This window comes from Stegodyphus dumicola, chromosome 2 (genome assembly GCF_044657685.1).
Source record: "Stegodyphus dumicola isolate Sdum_Otavi_A_Nest chromosome 2, ASM4465768v1".
NCBI lineage: Eukaryota > Metazoa > Arthropoda > Arachnida > Araneae > Eresidae > Stegodyphus > Stegodyphus dumicola.
In genome coordinates, this window is record NC_140769.1 from 226793265 (window position 1) to 226819588 (window position 26324).

Consider the following 26324-nt stretch of genomic DNA (forward strand, 5'->3'; position numbering starts at 1 on the left):
GAACAGTTTTTTCCTTATTTGAAATTTAATAAGTCTGTATTGTTCTGTTACTGGACGCAATCACCATAGGTGGTACCTGTTTATATCGCGACATGAACAGCTGTGCAATGTTTAATGTGTACATTTTTAAAGCCACAAAACAAAATAAAATAAACTTACAATTTCACAGATGAATATACAAAAGAAAGAGAATTCCATTTTATCTTGAACAAATACATGAAGAAGGGGAGGAGATGTAATGCTCTCAGCATTTAACTTAAGAAATGAGTTCTTTCCGTCCTTCCGTAAGCTTTGAACAATAAAACAACAAATGTTCGACATTTTGCACTTCCACGAAGCTGCAGGAACACAAGGTCTGCATTAGATAACCCTAAATCACTTCAGATATGAGTTGAAATTAACATATCCAGTTAAAAATTTAGAAATTTCAAAATTGCAGAAAATTTTTATATTATTCAGTTTGTGAGGAATGGAAGGAAAGAAGTAATTTAGTAAAAGATGCAGTAGTAGAATTTCTTGTATAATTCGTTCCAATTTGAATGTTGTTTCATCCCTACTTTTTCTTGGAAAGTGAAGTATCATTGGAGTATTGACGTGAAGATTTGTAGCTTATTTTCGCCAACCAATTAGGCCTTTCATTGCCTAGATTGCCAGTGTGGCCACGTGTCAGTTTTTTTTTTTTTTTTTTTTTTATTATTATTATTATTATTTAAGATTGAAGTTAACACGAGCACAGTTTGTGCGTACAGTCAAAACTCCGCCAATTGCGGGTATTAAATAACACAAAATTGAATTACAATGTAAAAAGGGATGGTAGCCTGAGACTACCCAAATCTGGCTCAACTTTAATGACGCGGTTTAACTTCTGCTAGCAAATGGCTAATGCCGAAATATTAACTAGCAGAGTTCGACGATAGAAAGTAAAGCCGTTGTTGCCAAAAGCTCTATATCTAAAATATCGAAAATCCTCGCCTTGAATACTCTTCAACTAATTAGCATCCTGTTGAGGGTGGGAGGGGACTGTGGTTACGCTGCTGGGGCGACTCCATGTAAGGACTGGTAACTAACTAGTTTGCGATTTGTTTAGGTTGCGTATTACTTACCACATATAAAACTAAAACACATTTATTACAATTCTATAAGAAGCTCTGTTAACAACGCATAATGACATTAAAGGCATGTAAAAATTATTGTAAGTATTGTCCTCATTATGTGAGGTTGTAGCTAGCGGCAAAAGTCTCTATAATCGAGAGTTTAAGGACATTCTGACCTATTGCTCTGTCTGAAATAATCTTCAGACTGAATAAGTACGCCCTCTTAATTTTTTGGTTGTATTTTACGTCCTCTGATATCGTTTACGTTATAGTTTAAACGCTGTCAGAGGAGCAACAAGATCCGTCAGCCTCCCGGAAGTCGAAAGGCTTTGATGGCAGACACAGTGCAGATGGCTAAAATCTCTTGACACAGGTCGTGAAGTTTTGACTTTTGTAATATCAAATGGAGGCATTGCTTCTACAATGGCAGAGCATATCGTCTCACATCTCGTAATAGCTCGGAGACTGAGACTTATGGAGGATCGCACACATGATTTTCTTATGTTTGGGAGGTACCTACAAAAGCTAAAGAAAAGTTGTACTACAGATCCAAATCATAAAAAGTGGTTAATTAACACAAAATACTTTTTAAGGATAGATCAAGTAGAACCCGGTATATGAACAGCCTTAGTGACAGTAGATGTGACATTTTGGAACTTATCAGAAAACGCGTTTTCGAATCGTAAAAGCGATTTTTCCAGGAATCTTTCAGAACAGCCTTCACTTCCCCCCTTTCAACATATGTTAAAGTTCTTTTCTTCTTCATAATATTCGTAGTCATGAGTGTATAACTTAGTTTCTTTTCTGATTCTTCTTCGAATTTCTCGATTATTCTCATAATCTTGTTGGCTTCCATCTTTTTCTCTTTCAATTTCGATTCCTAGAAATGTTAACACTTCTCCAAGTTCTACAATGTCAAAATATTGTTTGAGAATTCGTTCAACTTCTTGAATTGACTTAAGCTTTCGCTCAAGACTAATATGTCGTCAACGTATATGATTATATAAATTCTGGTATTTTCCTTATTTAATGTGAAAGAACATTGATCAACCTTTCCTTGCACATATCATAATATGCACAGAGTTTTGGCTATTTTGTGATTCTAGTTTCTGGTTGCCTGTTTTAGTTTACAGATACTTTTGTTTAATTTATAGACTTTGTTTGCTTCTCTCTACGAAATGTAACCTTCTGGTTGCTTTATATGTATTTCTTCTCATAGCTTCTCATAGAAATGCTGTTTTTAGGTGGAAATGATTTACATACATGTTCTTTTGAGCTGCTGTTGTCAAGGTAGTTCTTGTTGTAGCGTCTATTACGACTGGTACAAATGTTTCATCGTAGTCATGCCCTGTTGGCAATATCCTTTAACTACCAGACGAGCTTTATATCTGATAACATTTCCTGCAATTTCAGATTTTATTCCCGAATGCCCATTTATTTCCAAATTTTCAATTCTTTTCTTTCCTTTTGGAAGAACAACTAGTTCCTTTTTTCTAATCATTCCATCACCTTTGTGGATTTCAACCACAGTTCCTTTTCTTTGGCTGGAAAAGTTTGTAAATCTTGGCAGTCCATAGGAATTTTGATTTCCTTTTTCTTTGCTATATATGAGAATCTATTTGGTGGGATTTCTTTAGTCGTTCTTTGGGATCTTCGCGGTACTAGGGGAATTTCTTCTGTTTCTATGCATCTGCACATGATCCTCACAATTAATTTTCTTTCCATTGTATTTCTTAATCCTGATAATTTATTTGACAAGGTATTGCTTCTTTTTTGTTTTCGTTGAATATTACAATTCTTTTGATGGCAATGTTTTTTGCATTCGACATGTAAATTCTGTACCATTTGGTACGATCATTATATCCACCGAGAATTCCCTTTTCTGTTCTTTCATTCAGTTTACTTCTTTTTTGTTTTGGAACTATGCAATGAGCTGTGCTGTTGAATGATATGGCTTAAGTTCGTTTTTTTATAATTCCAGAACTCGAACGGCCTTCTATGCCAGAGATCTACTATGCTGTTTTCACTTCTTTTTGTAACTGCACTTTTGGCTTTTTACTTTCGTGATTCGATTATCTTATATAATTTTTTTTCTGTTTTAGCAATTCCTATAGTTTTACTTTTTTTTCTTTATTGTGCATCTTCTATAAATTCAACTGTAAACCTTTTGTTTGCGATTTTTCCTTATTCGAGGTTTGGATGCTAGTCTGCGTTCAAGGTCAGGAACGCAAAAAAACATGTATGAGTTTTATTTCCAATTTCGTTATCTTCGTCGTCTACGAAGCATAAGTATCCTCCTTCGATGCCTTTGGACTTCTTGTGAGTAACATCAGCAATTGTTTTTTCGTTTCGCTTTGCTTCAACCTAGTTTAATTAAAACGTTTTTAATTATCTGTCATATGACATGTGGATTCTGAATCACTTGACCAATTTTGAGTTTAGGAAGTTTCTTTATTTCTTTGGAATTCAAACCTATATTTCTCAAGGCTTCTCAATTTTTTTTTATTTTCATATTCGTGTATATCATCGTTTACAGCACTTCCGTTTTTTTTCTTTGTTTTTGTTTATTTCCGCACTTTCCTTTATTCAATTGGAGCTTCCGTTTAATGTGACTTTTCTTTATTCTAGCGCCCATTCGTCGGTGCCTACATTCTTGTCACCATCGTGTTGTTATTTTCTTTGCCCATAGATTTTAGTCTCTGCATAAACGTTAGTGGTATTCAAGACCATGCAATCCTTAAACTTCAAAATTACGCAACCTCCGTTGAACACTGATGTAAGACTTGGAGCGTAAAAATTAATGCCAGTAAATCGCAATAGCTTGTTCTTTCCAAGACCAAAAAGAGACACACCAGTTATAGAAATTTAATCTTATTCAAAGATATTGTTCCCATTGTAGCCAAAGAAAAATATCTGGGTAATATTATTAATCAAAATCTTAAATGGCATGATCATGTACACAATATTCGTAGCAAAGCTATTGGTATCATAAATAGATTTCTTCTTGTCATTGTCAAGTACTCTAAACTGAGTCTCAAAACAAAAAGCATATTTACACTTATAAGATATTTTCTCCGTCCTTTTCTACATGCCTTCGTGGTGTAACGGTTTTAGCATACTCGACGCGTATTCGAGAGGACCAGGTTCGAGTCTCGGAGAGGTCATTTTTCATGTTTCCTGCTTCAAATAATCTAATGTCTCTACACACTGCCTATATTAGACCACTTCTGTGTTATGCGGCTCCTGCCTGGAATACTGCCCCAGATCACCAAATTCATCAATTATAAATTGCTCAAAATAAACTCCTTAGATTTAGAATAGACGTACATCACTTTGTTAAAAATGCTCTTCTCCATAAACATCTCAAAACTAAAGATCTTAAAACTTATATTCGAAGAACGAATGAACATTTCTTCAACGAAGCTATCACCAGTGACTATATTAACTACTCGCATATCTTTAATTATGAAATCTTATATAGATTTACCAGACCTCTGGTGGCTCACTGTATCATTGATAGTGATGATAATTTCAACATTTAAACATTTTACACAAGGGTTGAATTTTTGTATATAGTTATGCCTTGAATTGTACTTTTATATTCTGTGTCACTTTACGTGTTCTGTGTCACTTTACGTTTTAGTAGATACGTGCTGTTATGTATTGGATAGTCAGTGAAGGGAAATTTGTATATGACCTGCTAGTGATTATGTATATTGGTATCGACAGTTATGAAGAGGAAACTTAATTATGATTTTGGGAAACGATTCAGCTATGAATCAAGTGTATTTGCCATACAAAAATTGATATTCAATCTACCATAAAAAGGACTTCTGGCAATCAGGCTTTGACAGCTGCTTTGTGGCTACATAAATTAGTACAATATATTTATTATTTTTTATACATGTGACTCAACATTAGACGTATACATGTGACAAATTATCTTCAGATGGGCCTAGATGTACAATATTTATTGTTGAATTTGTTCGTCCTTTTTCGAATCATTATCTATACACGTGTAGTTTCCACTATTCACATGTGGCGAATGAACATCTGGAATGTAGTTGTTGAGCTAAAGGATATTTTTAATTTATTTAAAAATTACAAAATATTTTCATCATATACATTTGAAAACTTTGATGATTGCAAATTAATTTATCTTCACATCACACACAATCGTTTCTTCACGAACTAATTTCAACTTGGAGTTATGAAATCTCAAAGTTGCTTAAAAGGACTGAGGTTCTCGTCTCTTTTTTTTTCCACTTGTTTCAATAAATTACTTTCCCTTTGCGCTATTTGCAACACGAGCTTTTAATCAGCAGTGAACTCATCTACAAAACACAAGCTAAGCTCTTTGATGGGAATAAAAGATTCAACTTCCAGAAGACATCAAAACTGACAATCTGACAATCCATCTTTGTTATGGGAAGTGAGAAAAAGACATGGTCATCTTATCTTTTGTCCATAGCCATGATATTTTTAAGTTACAAATAACATGGCCACCATACTGGCCATCCCGAATTTAAAAAGATTCGTGTGTCGTAACCGAGTATTCGACCGCATGCATGAATGCATACTTTTTATCCAAAGCTTGTTTGATAATAAATTAATGGTCTTTCAATTGCTCATAAATTTATAATCAAATAAACGCTTGTGAGTCAATGAACTTTTTTTTATTGATTATTAACTTTTGTGATCATTTTAATTTTGTGGTTATTTCTTATGTAAAGTCAACCAATCTGTAAATTGCTGATGAATATTTCTATTAGAGTATGCGGATCTGTATAAAAGTTAAAATAACATTTTTTCACTTTTCGTTCCTTGAAAAATAGATTCATCAATCTAACTATATGTGCTCTAACGTGTTAGAAAACTTACCCTGTGACTGATAACAAGTAGAAGAAGAGAAAGTAGGTTGTACAGCATATGGTAGGCACTGATGAGGAGGACGAGTGACTGGGTGATATGGCTGGCGACGATCTCAGCGCCAAACACCATCCCAGACAAAGAGATCATGCCGTACAGAGATGAAGAACGCATCTTGGATAGGTACCTGTGAAGAAATGGAAAAATAAAATGTATAATATACGCAGGAGTTCAAGGACGTTATGAATTTAAATCTGAAAAGTATCTTAGAGCTCCTAGTTTTTCTTTCTCACAACATATCTCTCTCAGTATCTTCTATGTTACTCTCTCTATGAGAGATAGACTAACTGCATCCGTTAGACATACGTTCGTTAGATCTAACATAGAAGATACTGAGGAGTTCAATATACGCAGGAGTTCAAGGACGTTATGAATTTAAATCTGAAAAGTATATTAGAGCTCCTAGTTTTTCTTTCTCACAACATATCTCAAGAGAGATACGTTGTGAGAAAGAAAAACTCTTAGTATCTTCTATGTTACTCTCTCTATGAGAGATAGACTAATTGCATCCGTTGCATGCGTTCGTTAGATCTAACATAGAAGATACTGAGGAACTCTCAGTATCTTCTATGTAAACTTGCTTTCTCTACCAAATAAAAGCAAACCAAACAACAATATACTGGAGAGTCAGATTAATGAATCTTGTGAATTAATTTAGCATATACAAATCTGGAGCTTGTTGGTTGATAAAATGTGAGTGCTTTTGTGTGATTATATACAAAGCATTTTATGTATTCCTCAGTATCTTACGAAGATATGAACAGCAGAATGAATCTGCCCCTTTTGAAATCTTTTCTAATATTTTCTGACATGTTAATGTAAAGATTTGTAATGTCATACTACAACGTATTCCATCCTTCAGTTGTTTAATACCTCGAAAAAATGTTATAATTTTAATTACTGTCAATACTGTTACAAATAAAAATCAGAAAACCAAACACTCGATGAAGATGTATCAGATTCAAGTCTTTCGTTTAATAAAGCCTTGCATTTCCATTTCTTAACACGAGCGTCATAAACTAAATAGGTTTTTGAGTAAGTTTAATTAAACAGGAGAACCTATAATAGATTAAGAGAAAATTTCTTATTTATCCTACCGTTTGCATCAAAAATAAAATCGAACGGTGAAGATGAAGGTTTTAGTGATTACGAGACTAATTATATATATTTTCTTCACCCCCTTTTTACTTCCTTGTACGAAATAAAGGAAGTATTGTAATCGCGAAAAATTTTGGGTATCATATTTCAACGAAAAATATCCATTTCAACCCCTCTGCAAACCATTCGAACGATGTTTCTGCGTGATATCTGTACGTACGGACAGAATAAAGGACTGTTTTTGGCAAAAAGAATTGTAAAATGGATTCAGAAAAGATTTTTTCTTGATGTCTGTATGTACGTATGTATGTATTTCGAAGAACTCAAGAACGAGTAGCCGTAAAACATTGAAATTTTGTATATGGGACTGCTATAACATGTAATTGTGCGTCTTCCTTTTCCGTTGTAATGAACCGCACCAATCTTGTATAATTATGTATAAATATATATATTGTTACCTGGATCGGTTAGGTTCGTTTTTCATTCTTGCATGTTGGTAAATTATGCATTTTTTGCTTTAAAAGTTATTGAATTATGTTGTTCTTACATTCCGGTTAAGTTTTCACAGGTACTGTGAAAATTTTGTGAATTAACGCTGATTTTTGTTGTTTGACTTCTGAATCAGTATTTATTCGGCGTGTTATTGTGTCTTAATTATTCCGGTTAAGGTTAATATACCTTTAGTTAATCTGTATGCAATAGTTGTAGAATTATCAACAATTTAAAAAAAATGAAGTGACGAGGTAAGCCTAAAGAACAGCCATTTGTTTACATTTGAATCTCAGTACAATAGTGAATTAAGTTTTCTGCACCTTGAATGCCTTTTTGCCTAGTGGGACTAAAAGAAAATCTTCAGTTTTGAGCATCGAAAAATTCTGCCTTCTTGCCCACTGGCTGAATTGCTTGTTTTTGCGTAGAAATTCTAATTTTAATTGTAAAAATTGTTCTTTTTTTAACTGTTTTAACTGCATTTGGTGTTTTATGTTTTTCTGGAATTTGCAATTTTTAATGAATATGTTTTAAGTTTTAATGTATTTCTGCTTTACCGTGAAGTGAGAACTGAATTAATTGAATGAGAAATACATCTCTAATTAAATTCGAAGAAATAAGTCTAACGAATGCAGTAAAAAGTTGTATATAATTTAATAGGCTTTACAAGGAAGTCCTGTGGTGTTTGTATTAGATTTTTTTTAAAAATTTTATTCAATCAGAATATAATTTTTTTTACATTTTCATAGCTTCCTTTTCACGCCACTTAATATTAAAGAAAGAAATATATAATCAAATGCCGAAGTTTTAAACGGAAATTCTTCTTAAGTCGAATATTTATTATATTCAGATGTAAATATTTGTTTTTATCAGGTGTCAGTATTGATATAGTATGTATTTAAAAAATAGTAATAAATGAATATTATTTTTAATATTTTTTAATTAAATAAACTGTTTTAACTCTTCGTGGAAATGTTAGATTGTAATCTAGTGACTGCAGTTTTCTCTCACAGATATAAGAAATAATATAACCGATTTTAATCGCAGTATTACGTATCTGTGCATGTGGAACAGCAGCAGAAAGACATATATTTCTTTTATAATTACATATATATAAAAGAAATGTATGTCTTCCTGCTTCTTCAATATATATATATATAAGAATTATCTTGAACTTTTCGAAAGGACAAGAAGTCTCTTTAGAAAAGAAGATCAGTATTATTCTCAACTTCCGCATTCCTTGCCACGAAATGATCTCTTCTTCCGTTTTCTTACTTGAAATTATTTTACCATAAGACAAAAGCAATTAAAGCTCCGTCTGATTGCTAAGGCGCGTCAACGTCCAGTGAGTGAACAGACTATAATCAGTGGTGCCCAACAAGCGTGACACCTCAAGGTCCTTTTTCTTTTTGCAGACCAAGCACATCCCGTGAGTAGCTTCTTAATCATCAATCAGTGCTAAAAAGAAGTTCGGCCTTCTTATTCTCCACGCATATGGATAGCTGTGTGCTGACATATATCCTTACATTTACTTCCTATTTGTTTCTTGTATGTTAAAAAGATCTCTCATGAACGGATGCATATTAAGTCTTCTTTCACATACAAAGTTTCCTAAGAGAATTGTGAAGTTTTATGTTCATTAGCTAAGAGAATGCTTTTAGCAGCGGTCGCTCACTTTCTTCGTACTATTTTTACGCCAAGCTCTAGATTTGCCTGGATCGACTTTGGCCTTTTGCTAAGCGCATTTGCTCGCGTGATTAGAGGGTTTGAGTCAAAGCTTATGCGAATTTTACATTTTAATTGCTTAAGCTTTACGTTGACGTTTATACTCTGTGAACATCGCCGGCTGCGGTGAATTGCTCTGTTAATTACATAAGACGTATAATTTGTTAAGTACTAATAAGACGGTTTATTTTAAACCTTCCGAAATCACAGTTATCTATTTGGAAGACTAAGGCGGGGCGAAAAGTCGCTTTACTGTCTACACGGAGCCAATAAACAAGTTGAAGTATACAGATTTCGTAGAGGGTCCGTAGGTTCTTTTATTATTTAAATGGACTATCAATCTCGGGAAATTTAACATTTACCATCCTTATTATACGATTCCTTTCCTGAATACAGGCATACTCACGTACATACGTACATACGTATGTACGTCATTCAAATGCTATTCGTTTTTTACTTCTCCAAGATAATGCGTTTTCTTCATAAAGGAAAGTTTTATGGCAATCTTGCATCGATGTTGTCCCAGTGTCATTTTGACAAACGCATTTGTTCATTTTGCAAAGAACTAAAAGCATTGCCTACTAATGATCCTATTACCATTACTGCTAAAAGCGTAACAGTGATTAGTATATCTGATTAGAAACTGGAAAGTTGTAGAGATATCATTATGTTTCATTTTGAAGAAACATGAAAGTGCACTATTCCGTCTCCGGGATTGAAATCAAGGATCTCCAGATTCCTAGTCGGACGTACTACAAATTACACAATGAGAGCGCGCACGGGAGGCATATTTCATAAGTGCACATGTGTATTGCCACCGAGGGAGTGGTTTCTAGAATGGACCAATGGGCTTCCAAATAATATTTCTGTCATTTCACATGACATTTGCCGCGCTTTAAGCAAGATTGTCAATTTGCCACGCAATTTCCTGTACAAAATAATTAAAGCTTCGTCGATTTCTTGTGAAAATTTTCAGTGTGAAGTTAGGCCAAATATAAGCATAATTATATATGTAAATAGTAGAAGTCTTAGCATTTTTATTGCAGTATGTCTGAAAAAAATACCCTGTAATAGTATAAGCATAATTATAATAATATAATCCTCTAATAATATAAGCAAATATCATAATAATATAATCCTATAATAATATAGTTAAATATAAGCACAATTATATATGTAAGTAGTAGAAGTCTGAAAAAAATACCCTGTAATAGTATAAGCATAATTATAATAATATAATCCTCTAATAATATAAGCAAATATCATAATAATATAATCCTATAATAATATAGTTAAATATAAGCACAATTATATATGTAAGTAGTAGAAGTCTGAGCACTTTTTATTGTAGTCTATCTGAAAAATATATTCTATAATAATATAAGCATAATTATAATAATATGATCCTATAATAATATAAACCTATAATAATATAATTAAATATAAGCACAATTATACTTGTAGTAGAAGGTCTTAGCATTTTTTATTGCAATCTATCTGCAAAATATATCCTATAATAATAGCCAATGCACAGTTTCAAAGATTCAGCATCACAAGAGCAATAGAAGCTCATTGGTCTATTTATGAGACCCCTCCCTCAGTGGCGATATTGATGTGCACTTGTGAATTAAGCGCACAGGTGAGGGTGATAATTCCTTATATTCTCCCCCACTTCAAAGGCAACTGAGGAAAGAGGAACGACACTTAGTGGGACACCTAGTGGAACAAATTCAAGTGTCGATGAATTATCGCTCACAGTTCACTTGGACGCGACTGTTGAGCTATTAGGTTTTTACGGAACAAGAAATTCAAAAAAATCAGCTATGTCATCGGATTAGAATCATGAATATTTTACTTACTAGCTATCAGTTACGCTACAAGAGCATGCACGGGGAAATGTAATAGTTCCTTACATTCTCCCTCAGTTAAAGGACGACTCGATACCCTGTCGACTAAACCCAGGTCACAAATAATTATTCATTAAAGTTTCATATTCAAACTTTCGACAAAGATGCTGTTATTTATTACAAAAGCCTAATGAACCTGCAACTATGTGTCCCTTAGACCTTAAATTCACGAGTGGTATATCTCAATTTTTAAGAAATATTCAGCTTAAAAAATTACTTTTAAGCTATATTTTAATTGAAGTTTAAACAAGACAAGTTCTATCACTTTGCTGCACAACTGAATCGTAATGCTAGGAGGAAGTTCTATCAATACAGCATTTTTTAGCAGTTACTAAAACTGATATTACTACATTAGCCACTGAATCTACTTTATTTTCCACTAGAAGATAAAATACCCTGGAAAGTTTATTTGAGCAGCTGAAGAAGAGCACTATCCCATGTAGAAATGCAATAATTTCAGAAACAGTAATATTTGTAGGCTGTACCGATTCAATCAAAATCTTTAATGGATTAGAAGCCAAAACAAAAAATGCAGTTTTATCGGCTCGCATGCTATTGAAAATGTTTATCTTTCTTTTATATTCGATATCATGGTTTGCTATTCATTTGTTTCATTACAATGAATATTTATTATTTAAATTAAATTCATTATATTCTATTCAGCACTATTTAATATATTATTATTAGACATCATTATTAAAAACTTTTAGCTCAAAGGAGCGTTAATCCAGGAACCTTAAAACGGGATTTTCCATTGAATCCCTGTAAAAGTCTGAATCACTTTTTAAATTCCTGCCACCAAATATTATCGTCCTATATTATATTTAAAGAAATTAAATAATGAAGAATTTGCATGAATTTATGCATGATTTTCGCAATGAAAAAAAAAAAAAAAAATAGTACCTAGAACCATCAAATTTTTAATAACGTAGTCCACCGGAATATGGACACATGAAAGCCCGAACTTTGAATTTCGAGTTTGTTTTATTCTGTATTTCATATTCTGTAAAACTTAAAAGAATTTTTGATTAACAAACTAAATGATTTCAAATCGAGCAATGGCAACACTGTAGGGAAAACACATTTTCATCTCCAGCGCGCGAGGCTCTCCATCGGAAATTCTTAAGATGTGCTATTTTAAAACTGTTTATTGTGTATTTTAAATTTTGTAAAACTTGTTTTGATTAATAAACTTAACGGTTTCAAAGCGAGCAATGGCAACGCTGTACGGGAAAAAAAAATATCTTTAGTTCCAGTGCGCGAGATTGTCTATCGGAAATTCTAAAGAAAGGCTGTTTTTAGATATTTTTAGCCCAAAGGAACATAACATTAGCCTATATGCTCCCGAAAAGTGTATGTGTATGTAAATAAAAAAAAAGACCCCCTTTGCACATAGTTATAAAATCTTAAAGCTTTCAGATTTTAAAATTTAAATTAAATTTAATCGGTTATTATTTAGTATTATATTTATTATTCTGTTTGCCATTCATAATGCATTTCACAGAGCTCTAATGCTTTTAATTTTGGAAATTAAATCCGCGTCTACAAATCATTCTATGATAATTCTCGGAATATTTCAAATCCATTTTTTATCATTTTTATGTTAAATATAGGCAAAACTAGCTTCTAAATGTTTGGAGAATATTACTACATCTACATCTTGAAAATAAAATTTGCTTGATTTTGACCGTTTTTAAAGTAGTCCATCTCCCGAACTTCTAATTTTCAGCTCCGTAAATTGTATGTGAACTAAATGCAACACCGCATCATTTCCTAACGTAATAAACAAACTGTTACTTCTTGCAATTTCTGATATCTTTTCGCTGGAAGTAGTGAAAGTAGCATTAGTAGTGAAAGTAATAGTTTCTTAGGGAAAGTAGGACTATTAATAACAGAAAAATTGCTTCAAATTATTCAAATGAAAGAAAGCGTCCTATGATTTTGCTTTTAATTCAAAAGGCAAAAATGATAAATATTAGAGGGAAAGGCACATTGAATGGCGAGACAAGCCGAAAAAGTAGACATTATACAGCCAAAATGTTAAGTCAAAGAAAAAACTCTCAAATGAAATTTCTAATCGAGCAAAACCACGAATTATAATAAAGCGGAAGATCCTATTTTTAGATTATAGTGTGCGCTGTGCGCAATGTAAACATAACTGCACATGCAGCTGGGAAATTAAAAATTTAAATGACTTATTTTATTGCGACATTCATTTAGCCGCGGTGGTTTGGAATCGAAACCGCAGTTGTTTCAGATATTTAAACAAAGCCGTATTTTCGACTGGGATAACCGTCATTTATTTCTATGCACATACGATATTTTTAACACGAAAAAAAAAAAAAAAAAAAGAAAAAAGAAAAAAAAAAAGAAAAAAGAAAAGGGGAAAAAAAACTTTTACATAACTTCAAAATGGTTTATGTATTTTTGATTAACTAAAATAAACTAATTAATTTACTTTTGAAGTTAAATGTTAATTTAGTTATTTTGAAGAAATTTATCACGTCGCATTAAATGTACACACATTATTTTAACTTTTTAAAATCTAGTTTTAAATGCCATTTTATTGCAATCAACATTTCACCAATAATAACGCAATAATTTGCCTTGGCACTTATGAAGGTCGTTAAATTCAAGGTAAGCTGGACAAGTAGAGAATTTAAATAGAGTTACAAGGAATTAAGAAATAATACCACCTTAATACTGAAATGAAAGAACTGCCAGAGGAAATTAAATTTTTTCCTTAACTGATGACTACAGAAAACTTGTGCATTTTCTGAGAGTAAAGAAAATTTCCTTTTCTAATACATCCTTTAGAAGATAAGAACGGTCTGAAACCAATCATCAAATTTCTACATAACATTCAGCTGATATTTTAGAAGGCTAAGAACTAAATGTTCCTGTTTTGAAATTTAAGCAGTTTATCATAAATATCACCGCATATCAGTTAGTTTATTACCACTTTATTAATTTTCCTATTTGTTATTCTTTGAAAATGAAACCATTACACGATAAAAACAGACAGACTTTTTTACACCAGTTTGAAGTCAATGACATAATCGAAGTTTTTATAAATACTCTTCTTCCATACTATTTATAACTTAATTTTTTCCTTTCTAATGATCTTCCGTTACTTAGACATTTAGAGGACGTTCTTCTTTCTGTTCTGAATATTCATTTAATATGTATAAATAAATGAACATATACTCAAGATCAATTGATGTTTTGATTTTTTTCTGTTTGTATAATTTTATCTTCAAACAGGAAGTAAGGAAATAAACGCTGGAGCGTTTCAAATTAAAATTCTGTTTGAGTTATTCAGAAAAAAAGATTTAGTTTCATGAGTTGGCAACAGTAGGTATTATTTTTATTCAAGAAGGAAAATTAAATATGTATATAACCTTTTATGTTTTTAATTAATGAATTTTTAATGACAAAATCTTAAAAGTGCTAGAATGTAATCTGAAATTTTTAGACTGAAGTTTTTTTTTAACATTTTTATTTGGAACTGGTTTTAATCAAGTTAAAGAGCATTTCGAAATACCACGCTGTTGACGTCGACATGTTACGATAGTTACTCTTCGAATTTTAATCTACAGCCTTGAGAAGCTGAGTAGCACAGGAAGATAAATATAATTAAAATTAAATCAGTCGAATGCACACAGAGAGGGAAAAATAAACAAAATTTTGCGGCAACATCAGCAAAAGTTCCCTGAGGGAAGACATATTTAAACACGAAAATCAAAATAAAAATGCATTTCATGTAATACCCAAATGAATGTGGGTCTTTCACCTACAGTTCGATTATAGTTTTGAAATCACATAGATTTAAATCAGAGGTTTACCGAAAGAAAATCGGGGAAATTTTACTGTGGGAAAAACGAAAGAGAAGTATTGTTATCTCCTTCAGGCGTTGGATTAAGGTCACCTTCCAGAAGAGATAGAAAATAAGAGGACGGGGGAAAATGCACAACACGAATAGAAATAAATTTGCCACTAACTACCAGTTTTAATACAGGTGCTGCAATAATAATAATAAAATATACATAAAAAGGATTTTTAGGCTACATGCTTTAATTAACATTGTTCTACACACATTTTGTTACATAAGACGAAAATGCTCAATCATACATAATTTGAGGATGCTGATCACGGAAACGACATTAAAAAAATTTGATTCACTCTCGGTGAAATCAGAGAGGGTGGGGTGTTTAGTTGTCCCATTCTCACTGTGTACAAAATACTATTGAGCCTCTAGCAATGTAACACTAATAGAATACTTGTGGAAATATGCACAGGACAGAAATTAAGTGTAGGAAACACCAGGATCTTATCATATGGTGATGCAGGTATAATCCCGTGATGATACTGAACCAGCGGAGCATCCTACAGAGGCTCCTTGCTAACTTTCCAAATGATCTTTCATAAGATAATGGGGCATAAACAGCGCCTTTAGAAACTACTCAAAACCATCATTGAAACATGGAAAATTGAAGTGCAAAAGAACAAAAATATTACCTTATTCCAGGGTGGCACCTCTAGCTCATTTACGTTATTGATTTTAATCGTAGTTAAAAATAAAAACATACAAGTAACTTATCTTTATCAATGGAGTTGAAAACACCGGCTAAGGGTATGAAAGGTAAGACTAATCTACAAACTGGAAACAAAACTATAATTATGGATATTAAAATGTAACATGAGTTCTGTTGTAAGGTCTAAATAAAAGCCATTCTTAGAAATAAATTGCATATTCATGTTCAAGAAGTGAAATTTGGTAAGAAAAAGATTACTTTAGTTATGTTGAATCCTCAAAATATGAGCAGAACATTGCTAATTGGTGCTAAAAATGTTACATGAAATTTGTTGCAACTTTCAAACGAGAACCGATCTCATTAAATAAAATGTATATTCATGTTTAGAATGCGAAATTTAGTAAGTAAGATGCTATTTTTAGCTCTGTAGCAAATGAAAATACGAAGAATAGTGTAACCTTTTTACCTGTCTTAACATTCTTGATCATACGTGATTAAAAAATTGTAATACTGCTAATATTATCAGTTTTGAAACCAAATGCTTTCAGAGAGTTGAGTTAATTAATCCTATATAATCATTCTCATAAATGTCGCTTCTAGTTATCAGTTCTTTTTCAAAATTTCAAATACTATGCAGTGCTATTATAGATGCCACATGCTTTCATTGATATTTGGCCACGAAAGTTGTGGTAATTAAAAAAATTAAAGGGATAATTTTCCTCTTTGTAATGCATTAAATTAATGCCTTTCAAGTTAAAAAAGCATTTGTATATATATATTATATATATAATATATATATACATTAATTACAGACAAAAAGTATTAAATTTAAAACCAAAACAACAAAGACATGAAAGAAATGAAATATAAAACTAGTACAATTCCTAAATGTGCCCAAAAGAATTCTCTAATATTATATATATGGTTGGAACGAAAGTTTTCTGCTAAAAAATGTTTCTAATAAAGTAAGAAAAAAATAACAACATGAAAGTAGTACCTTTAGTACGGGTAGTAATCACCACACAAATCTATGATTTTTTGCCAACATTTTGGTAGTTTTTCAAAGTCTTCGGCCCAGACACTTGGTGGCCGCGAGTCCAAAAATAGGTCAACCTCATTTCGGACCGTCCTGTGCAGAATGGAAGGTAGCATCAGCAAGATGTAGCTGCAGGTGTGAGAAAAGATAGAAGTCCGAAGGAGCGATGTCGGCTCTATCTGATGGGTGTGGCAAAAAATCCCATTCGTGTCCGTACAGTGTCCAGCCGGGAAATGCAGACACTTGTGGTCTTGCATTATCTTGGAATGTTACCTTTTTGCGCCGGAACTCAGTTCGGCGTTTTTACTTCATAGTAGCGTTAGCACGGACTAGCATCTCGCTATACACCTGACTGTCCAAACTTTTTATTTCTTCCGGATACTCTTTGTGAATAATATCACGGCATTTCCACCAGCTACAAAGCTCGATCTTATTGTTAGTCAAATTGCGCTTTGCGATGCTGCCGACGAGCTCACCGGGCGCAGAATAACCTCCTTTCGGTCTCTGTTGTTGAAGTAAATTCACTTTTCGTTACAAGTAACGATTCGGTCCAGAATTTTGTTCTTGCGTTGATATTCGAGTAGATTAGTGCAGGTCCAAACTCGTTTGTCCTTATCTGCGTGAGTCGGCTCATGTGGCACCCAGCGACGTTAGCAAGCTCTCGAGTGGCTGCATACTGATCTGCCACAAGTTCTCGCAGGTGGGCCTCACCAACATCAATACGCCGGCCAGAGCGCTCTGCTTCTTGAATGTTATAGGTCTTGTTTTTGAACTTTCGGTAGCAAACCTTCACAGTGTCATGTGATACAACCTTAGTACCTAAAGCTGTGCACATGATTTAGTGACATTCTGTATCTGACTTTTTTGCAGCAGAAGTGGAAGTAAATGAGGGTTCTAATCTGGCAGTGTGATAGTTCCATTTCAGACACCTTGTACATAATGATAACGATCTTATTTTACAAATTTCACACAACACAGTTTTCTAAAGCAAGTCTCTTTCCTTCAAATGCCAAAAATCGTTTGATAAAATATGATTAAACATTTAAACGCGAACTGTTTCGCAGACAATATTTGCGGTAGGTAGCGGGAAACTTTCGTTAAAACACGATATTTAATATTTTGAGCTTCCCTCATCCAAAGACAGTTTGCCAAACATAACGAACATTGAAATACAAAAATAAAACAGTAACAAATTTTAAATAGGGAAATAAAAAGGAAAATATGTCAGAAAATGGAAAAATTTTTTATTTACTATTGTTAAAATTTTACATTTAAAAATCGTGTAAATATTCCAAATTTTCCTTGCATTTTCCTATTAAAAACTGTGAAAATATTCCCTTTTGGCTTGTATTATACGTTAAATTTTTTCCCACTTTGTCAGAATTTACTTTTTTATTCGCGTATTTAAATACTACTATTCCTTTTATTTTTATGTTTATATATTTTTAACTTCGTCAAGCTGACTATAAACAAGAGAGGCTCACATTATTAAATACTTCATTTACACTTATTTAAAACATTTTATATATCTTTGTATACATTATTTCATGCCTTTCAGTACAACGAAAAAAATTAAAAACAAAAAAAAAAAAAAAAAAAAAAAAAAAACTGAAATGTTTCAGATTTTAAATTACGTCCAAAGGGGCGTTTTTTAACATTTTGTGTGTTACCTTTCTTTATTAAATATCATGTTCCTCGCACTTAAACCATAAGATCCAGTGCAACAGCAATATCGCAAAATAGTTTTAAAACGAGCATATCTTTAGAATTTCCGATACAGAGACTCACGCGCTGGAGATAAAAATGTTTTTTCTGCACAACGTTGCCATTGCTCGCTTTGAAATCCTTGAGTTTGTTAATCAAAAATTCGTCAAAGTTTTAAAAAATAGGAAATCGATCATAAAACAAATTTCAAATTTCAAATTTGGTCTTCCACATGCTCATATTCGTTGGAGGATTACGTTATTCAAAATTCGATGACTCTATGTACCGTTGTTTTATCACAATACGAGAAATATACATACATTTATGCAGATTTTTCATTATTTAATTTCTTCAAATATAATGCAGGACTCTAACATTTTGTGGCAACAGTTTGAAAAGTGAACCGACATTTATGAGTCCGACGCAGAATGCCAAAACGAAACTAATAGTCCTTCGGGATTCAAATCCCTTTGGACTAAAAAAAACTCAAAGAAAAAAAAATTCTTTCTAATCAGCATAGCAAAAGAAGGACGTTGTAGGAATATATTCCTTCTAATCAGCATAGCAGCAAATAACGTGAAGGTACTTTTCTTACACGTGAGTGATTGGTCTTCCAATCTATTCAGTGATGTAAGATTACATTAAATATATTAAAATTTTGCTTTAATAATTATGATTTAAAATTCTGTTAGTGTAATTCATTCTGTTAGTGAATTTAGGAAAATCAATAAATTATGTTACGGATTCATATACAAATTTCATTTAAAAAATAATTTTCAGTCTAGTTGATAGCGCTAAGAGTAGTGTTCTGCGATAATTAGTTTGATCGTTAACATAGATAGAGAATATACATAAAAAAATCTTTCAACACTAAACTTCATATTGAAATTTTAAAACTTCTTTAAAAATATTGTATTACCATTATAAACAAAATTTTAGCTTCTTAAAAATGGCAAGAACTTATTTTAGAATTTGTTGACTCATAGAGAAACCTAACTTAAATAAAACTTTGTAAGAGAAAGAATTTGTATGAAATAAAAATTTTAATGTAACTGAAAGAGAAATATGCAGTGTTAAAATCTCTATAACTATTAACCTGATTACTTTTAGTCCAAAAATTATGTCGAGTATATTTCATGTTCTTGCTCAACCTAAAAATCTGATGCCTAAGCCAAGATTCAAGCCTATAAACTTAATTTCTAACTGTTCAGGCTAGTTTTAATTGCTGTCAAGTGTCGGAACTTACGTACGTTGGATATATCTATTTTAAAGTTTTCAAAAAGGAATTCTACCAGATTAACCTTTTGAGATTCTACCAGATTAACCTTTTGGAAAAAATTACATTCAACTAATATGAAATCTTCCACATATAATGTAATTACTGTAAATTATAACTTAATTTTTTTAATATATTCGAAATGGTATTAATCTAATTTCTAGAACCTTTTATTATAATGCAGATTATAACATACAGTGTCTCACAAAAGTGATGGGACACTTGTGTTTGACAAAAGGAAACTAGTAAAATAAATTAAGAAAAAATGTAAAATTTTTTGTGGGTGTGTTTCATATTTTAATTTAGTAACAATTATTACATAACATTACATTTTCTCAAAATATTAAAATATTAATTTAATAAAAATATAATTGTTTAGAACGGACCAAAAAATGGCTCACATAAGTGATGGGGCACTTACTTTTCCATCAAATATTTATCCAAAAATTTTACTTTTTAAAAGGTTTTAATATTTTGTTGAATTTCCTTTTACTTTTAAAACATGATTTAATCTTCTTGGAATGGATTTGACTAATTTGTTTTTGTGAATTCTGGAGGGATTTTACTCCATTCTTCTTGAAGCACCGATTTTAATTGTTGTTTTGAAGAATGGTGTGTTTGCGAATTCTTCATTCCAACTCTTGCCAAATATTCTCTATGGGATTTAAGTCTGGAGATTGTGGTGGTGTTTTTATTATTTCAGGATAGTTATTCAGCAGCCAGAGTCTAACGTTCAAAGCAATGTGCTTGGGGTCATTGTCCTGGTAGAATTTAAAATCGTTATGAAGGTTCAATTTTCGTGCTGAAGATTTCAAATTTTGATTTAAAATGTCAATATACTTGTACCGATCCATTATACTGTCAATAAAAACAAGATTACCAACTCCAGCGGACGACACACACCCCCATACCATAACTCCTCCTCCACCATGTTTTACTGTTGGCACCAAGTTCTGTTTACGAAATTCTTCCCTGGGTTTTCTCCACACCAAGATTCTACCGTCAGAACCAAATATATTAAATTTAATCCCATCAGCAAATATAACTTCATTCCAGTAATCAGAATTCTTATTTATGTTGGATTTTGCGAAAGCCAGTCTGAGTTTTCTATTCTTTTCACTTACGAAGAATTTTTTCTCGGCTGCTCTACCGTGATATCCAGCAGATCGAATTACTCTTCTAATAGTCTCAGGATTAACAATTACTCATTTTAATGCTTGTAAATCAGCAGCAACTTTAGCAGCCCTCATTCTTCGATTTTTTTTTTTTTTTATATTTCGAACGATAATTCGCTTTATTCCATTGATAGCTTTGATGGTCGGCCAGGTCTTCTTTTATCCTGAATCATATGATTCTTTTTACATCGTTTAATGATCTTAAAAACTGTTGAATGACTCAAGTTAACTATTTCAGCAGTTTTTCTTATAGATTTTCCACGTTCAATATGCAAATTAATAACTAATTTTCGAACTTCAGGCAAAGTTTCTTTTCGTTTAGCATTCATGGCTGCACAGAGCTAAAAAACACAAAAATTCCAAAACAAACTGGAGAGAAATACTGCAGACGATTTTATAAATTATTGCCGATTGCTTTTGAGTAAAAATAAAAACTCCCAAAAATATTTTTATTGTAGTACGTAGTAGTATCTAATGGGGTACCATCACTTATGTGAGCCATTTTTTGCTCCGTTCTAAACAATTGTATTTTTATTAAATTAATATTTTAATATTTTGAGAAAATGTATGTTATGTAATAATTGTTACTAAATTTAAGTATGAAACACACCCACAAAAAATTTTTACATGTTTTTTTAATTTATTTTATTACAGTTTCCTTTTGTAAAGCACAAGTGTCCCATCACTTTTGTGAGACACTGTAACAGTAGAAAAGAATTTAATCACAAGTAAGTACTTTTTATATTACCTGTGATATGCACAATTCTTTAAATTACGGATCGTTAGTTCCAGAAGTACACTCTGTTTTTAACTATAGTACACATTTTATATTTAGTTTGCCGATACGTTACATTGTGATAAAGAAATGGATGTTTTCCTTTACTTTTCAAATGAAATCTAAATTACGTAGGAAAGAATTATTATTTAAAAATCATTTACATTTAAAAATTATTACTCATACCAAACCAAGCTACATTTTTACAAGCCATACCATGAAGCCTTTTATTGATTTTCTTTGAAAGAGTGATTTTCTTAGCTTCGAATTTTGTGTTGCGCTGAACCATATATGAGAGAACGTTTCTTTCGCTTAAATATTTCTCTGGATTTTGATTAACATATAGAAACAATTCTTTAGTAATGAACCAATCATTAAAAGGTTCTAAGGAAAATCGCCATTACAGACAGGCAAATAAGACTGAATGATTAAGATATGATCAGTTTATGTTTAACATGCTTTAGTTATCATTCTGGAAAGTTAACCTTTAGAATCTGGTATATTAGAATAATTAAAACTCGTACTTATTAATATCTCTGAAAATATTTTTAATTTTACCATAACTATTTTCTCATATTCTCTGACTAGTGGAAATACGAGTGTAAAGCCGCTGGAAATTATAGACACAAGTAATAATAATATATTGCGTATTGTGCAATAAAACGTGATTCCAGCTAGAAAGTAGGCAACAGCCATAATAATGGCAAAAACACACTGACAATTATCGAAATTGTAATTTTTGTATTCAGAATAAACACTTTTGATCCAAATCTGAATGTCAGTGACACAGTAAACGTTTCTAAGGCCAATTTTCATGTTGAATCGTTAAAATTAAAATAAAGATACCTAAATGCAATATAAACTGCAATACGAATCAAAGCTTTTCTCGTCACTCTCATGGCTTATGCTACAAATCCTTTTTGGAATCAAAAAATATATGGAGAGATTAACGTGCTTCATCTATTAGTGTTACTATATCTATACCAAAATCATAAAACTGTTTCACGATTTCGAATATTTCGTTCTCCAGAAATTATATTTCACAGAAGAAAATTTTATCAAATTTCATTAAAACAATGAAAGTATGAAGCAGGATATTTCTTATTAAGAAATTAAAGAAATGTTAACCGTTAAGTTAAATAAAACTTCAACCCACGTTTCTGTGACTTTGAAAAAACCCTTGAGTAGTCACTACCATGACCAAGTGCATGCGTGTCGCATGTTTGGTTTCTGATAATACAACAATAAAACTAAAATGAAGCAAGAAAAACGCTCCACGACTTTCATCGTGTAGAAACAGCTGTATACGATATGAATATGAAATGAGTAACGGATAAGGACACCACAGAAGGTGACATCTACTGCAGATGAAGTAGGCCAGTAGAAACAAAATTTCGAGTGAGAATTTTCCGATTTTAGAACATTTGTGTGTGACGTTGGGTAACTGATATGGTTTTTGCAAGTTTTTATTTTAAATTAATTAAAATCGATAAAGTTATAAAGAAAAGTTCGACAATCGGTATGTTCGGGATATTAGCGATACCAGATTATCGTATAGGATTATCGCTATTAATATTACATAATACAGGAAAACGAGTTTTTTTGCGTTATAGAATGATACATACTGAAGAATGAAAAAAAAATGCAAATAGCAATTCCGTTAACATTAACGCGAAAAACATATTAGTAACTAAAATTTATTCATAGTTTAACTATAATTTAATCAGTTTTTATTTTAAGGTCATCAGTATTGCTAGTGCACAAAGGTCTTTCCAAATAAAGTTCGAAAATGTAGATTCCACTCTCTTAAGAGAAAAAAAAAAAAAAAAAACTGATAGGATTCAGATTTTAATGGTCGCCTAAAGGTTTTTTAAGGTTTTTTTATGCTCTCGCTGAACTCGTAGTCTACCCGTCTGCTGTTGCATTTACTCCAGCTAACCCTTTTCTTTTCGCATTTTTTAGTTTTATTATTAAGCATAATTTTTCTTCATCATCTTCGAAGATATGTTCCGTCCATCAAAATTTTCTCTACTGGATACAAGAGAAAAAATATAAAATTCTGAAATGGCACGCGATGACATTTATGATATTCATTAGAGAAGGAAATTAAAAATCTGAAATGGAGCAAATTTTGTTGCTAACTCCAGAAAGCATGAAGGGGAGAAAGGCAAAAATGAGACATCGTGTTCTATAAATGCTAATAACTATATCATTCTTTTCTCAATTTTATTCTAAATTAATTATGTTAAAGAAACTCATAATTTTATTAGCAATATAATTCAATATGAAAAAAAATGAAACTCCCTCCGAAAATTATAAAAAAAATCTGATATTTTTTTCCCATCTCCTTTTATTCTTTCTTTCTTTAACTGAATTTTAACACATGAAAGTGTTTTTGTTTTCATTTTTCAAAGGAAATTGCATTTGGGACAATAGAAACAGCTGCATAACATACTTCTTGTTTACAATGACACGACACTTGACATCGAAAATGGTGTCAAACATTTAAATGCCTTAAGCTGAAATCATAAAGCCCGGTTTTTTAAAATGCGTTTACCTAAACTTATTTTTTATTCTATCCAAATACTTTTTTCCAAAATAAAATATTAATCACAGAAATTAGTAACTTCTCCTTTTGAGAAGAAAATGTCTTACAGATGTTACCAGACGCTTGTTGTTGTACTAAATGAAAAAAAAATATATATATAATTCTTGAATTTTCTTCTAATATTTTGTTGGATTAGTTTTTAAAATACGAATTAATCTTTTTAACGTGGATTTAACAAGACTGTTGTTTTTTCTGAACTAATTTTTCTCAAGTCATCTTTAATCACTAATTCCAGTTGTTATTTTCAAGAATTTTTTTCGACCACCATATTCCATTTTACACTACATTTTCCACATTCTCAGTAATGTTAAATCTTGGGTATCAAAAAAGTGTTTTGAGTGCTTCAGGGAAATCAAACATCAGCGACATGACATATTCATAACAGCACGCTTAAGATCATTGCCTTTGATATGGATTTGGAACTATTATTTCTGTTAGGCTTTTGTGCTGATGATATCGAATTTTATTTTAAAGTACCAGTGTTTCCGTACTGATTAATTACACCGACAATAAATTAAAAATTAACGTTTAAAAGGGTAATATGCTATAAACGAGCATATATAATGTTTAACGCATACGTATGCTATGTTTCCGAGCATATGCTATGTTTAACGAACATGCGTAATATGTTGCCCATTTTTTCCGCCGTATAACTTAGAATTAGCTTTACCATCGATTATAGAAAAGCAAAATGAAGTTTTTTTTTTTATTTATAAGTTTTTCTTTGCCGCATGGCCCTTTATATTCAGCATAAAGAAATCCTCTCTTTGATAGCTGCTAAGGAACAGACATTTTTCGTCATAACAAATTATAGACATCGATGAAAGAAATGAGTCTTCGTTTATTCAGTAAATATGCAGATGTATCGCGAAATAGAAGAGGCATCGCTAGTATATGGCAGATCAAAAGCAAAAGAAATACTCTTTGCAACTATATTCGACAGTTAAGAAAAGTGCTCTTTCTGCTCAAAATAAGGACATATATGAGTTTGTCAATAATGTATTTTTTCAAGTGAACACTTCTCCGGCAATGGTTTGCTCGTAGCGGACTGGATGCAATAGGCTTCCTAACATACAAGCCGACATTATTTAACCGTCGAGGAATGGTTCTCGCAGGTATGCGAGCGTCGATAGCATTGTCAAATCTACGGTTATCTGACCAAGAGTGAAATTTCTATTTTCTTTTGGCCACTAGGCAGACATATCTGTTCTTATGAAGTTTGATGGCCCTTCTACGGTCTTCGCGCAGCATTTCAGCAGCTTTTTTCAATCACGAAATAATATTCTTCGAAGACCCATCATTTTGCTCGGTCTCGAAACATCCATCGGCTCAACCACAATCATAAATCCTTAGATCTCATCTTACAATATTCCCAACCGTAATATTTACAAAAATTAGCAAGTTGATTTTTCTTTCAAATGTTATTTTTTGAAATTACAAATAACGAAACAAAACCCATCGCCTTTCACATAGGTAATAGTTCTTATTTTACAACGTTGCTCTTGGGAACGAAAATTTGCATAAATCTGTTGTTCCTTACAAATTGTCAAGCAGCGTATTATTTTAACACTTTTTTAATTAGCGAATACTCTACATGATTAATAAAGTTATACGTTAAATTTGGGATATTCCAATTCCTTCTGGGTATTCTGTAGAACAGCCTTAATGGTCTTTCATTTTGAAAGTTCTTCTGTTTAACATTTTCACATGTGCTTAAAGGTAAACTAGTACGTATTTTAGCAACTTTTCTAACAGATTTTTCTTTTTATAGTAACAAATTAAGAATAAATTTCTTTTCTAACAGAAATGTATCGAATTAATGCATATTAAAAAAATAATAAAATGGGTAAAATGCATAACTTAAGCAAACAATTTTTTATTATTTTTTCGTATTGTTTCGATACAAAATAAAAACATAAATATGTACATTGTCATTTATTATAGATGATTTGGTTCGCAATGTTAATAGTGTC

At 31.8% G+C, this 26324-nt stretch overlaps 1 protein-coding gene across 2 annotated transcripts in view; it reads right to left on the reverse strand.

Moving 5' to 3' along the window:
- Positions 1 to 26324, reverse strand: part of LOC118198478 (proton-coupled zinc antiporter SLC30A1-like) — a 94475-nt gene that overhangs the window by 47806 nt on the left and 20345 nt on the right. For both annotated transcript variants that reach the window (XM_085811833.1, XM_085811834.1), the window contains one exon: positions 5976 to 6150. In XM_085811833.1, the coding sequence (XP_085667959.1) occupies positions 5976 to 6137 (162 nt within the window). In that variant the 5' untranslated portion in view covers positions 6138 to 6150. The remainder of the gene's footprint in view (positions 1 to 5975; positions 6151 to 26324) is intronic.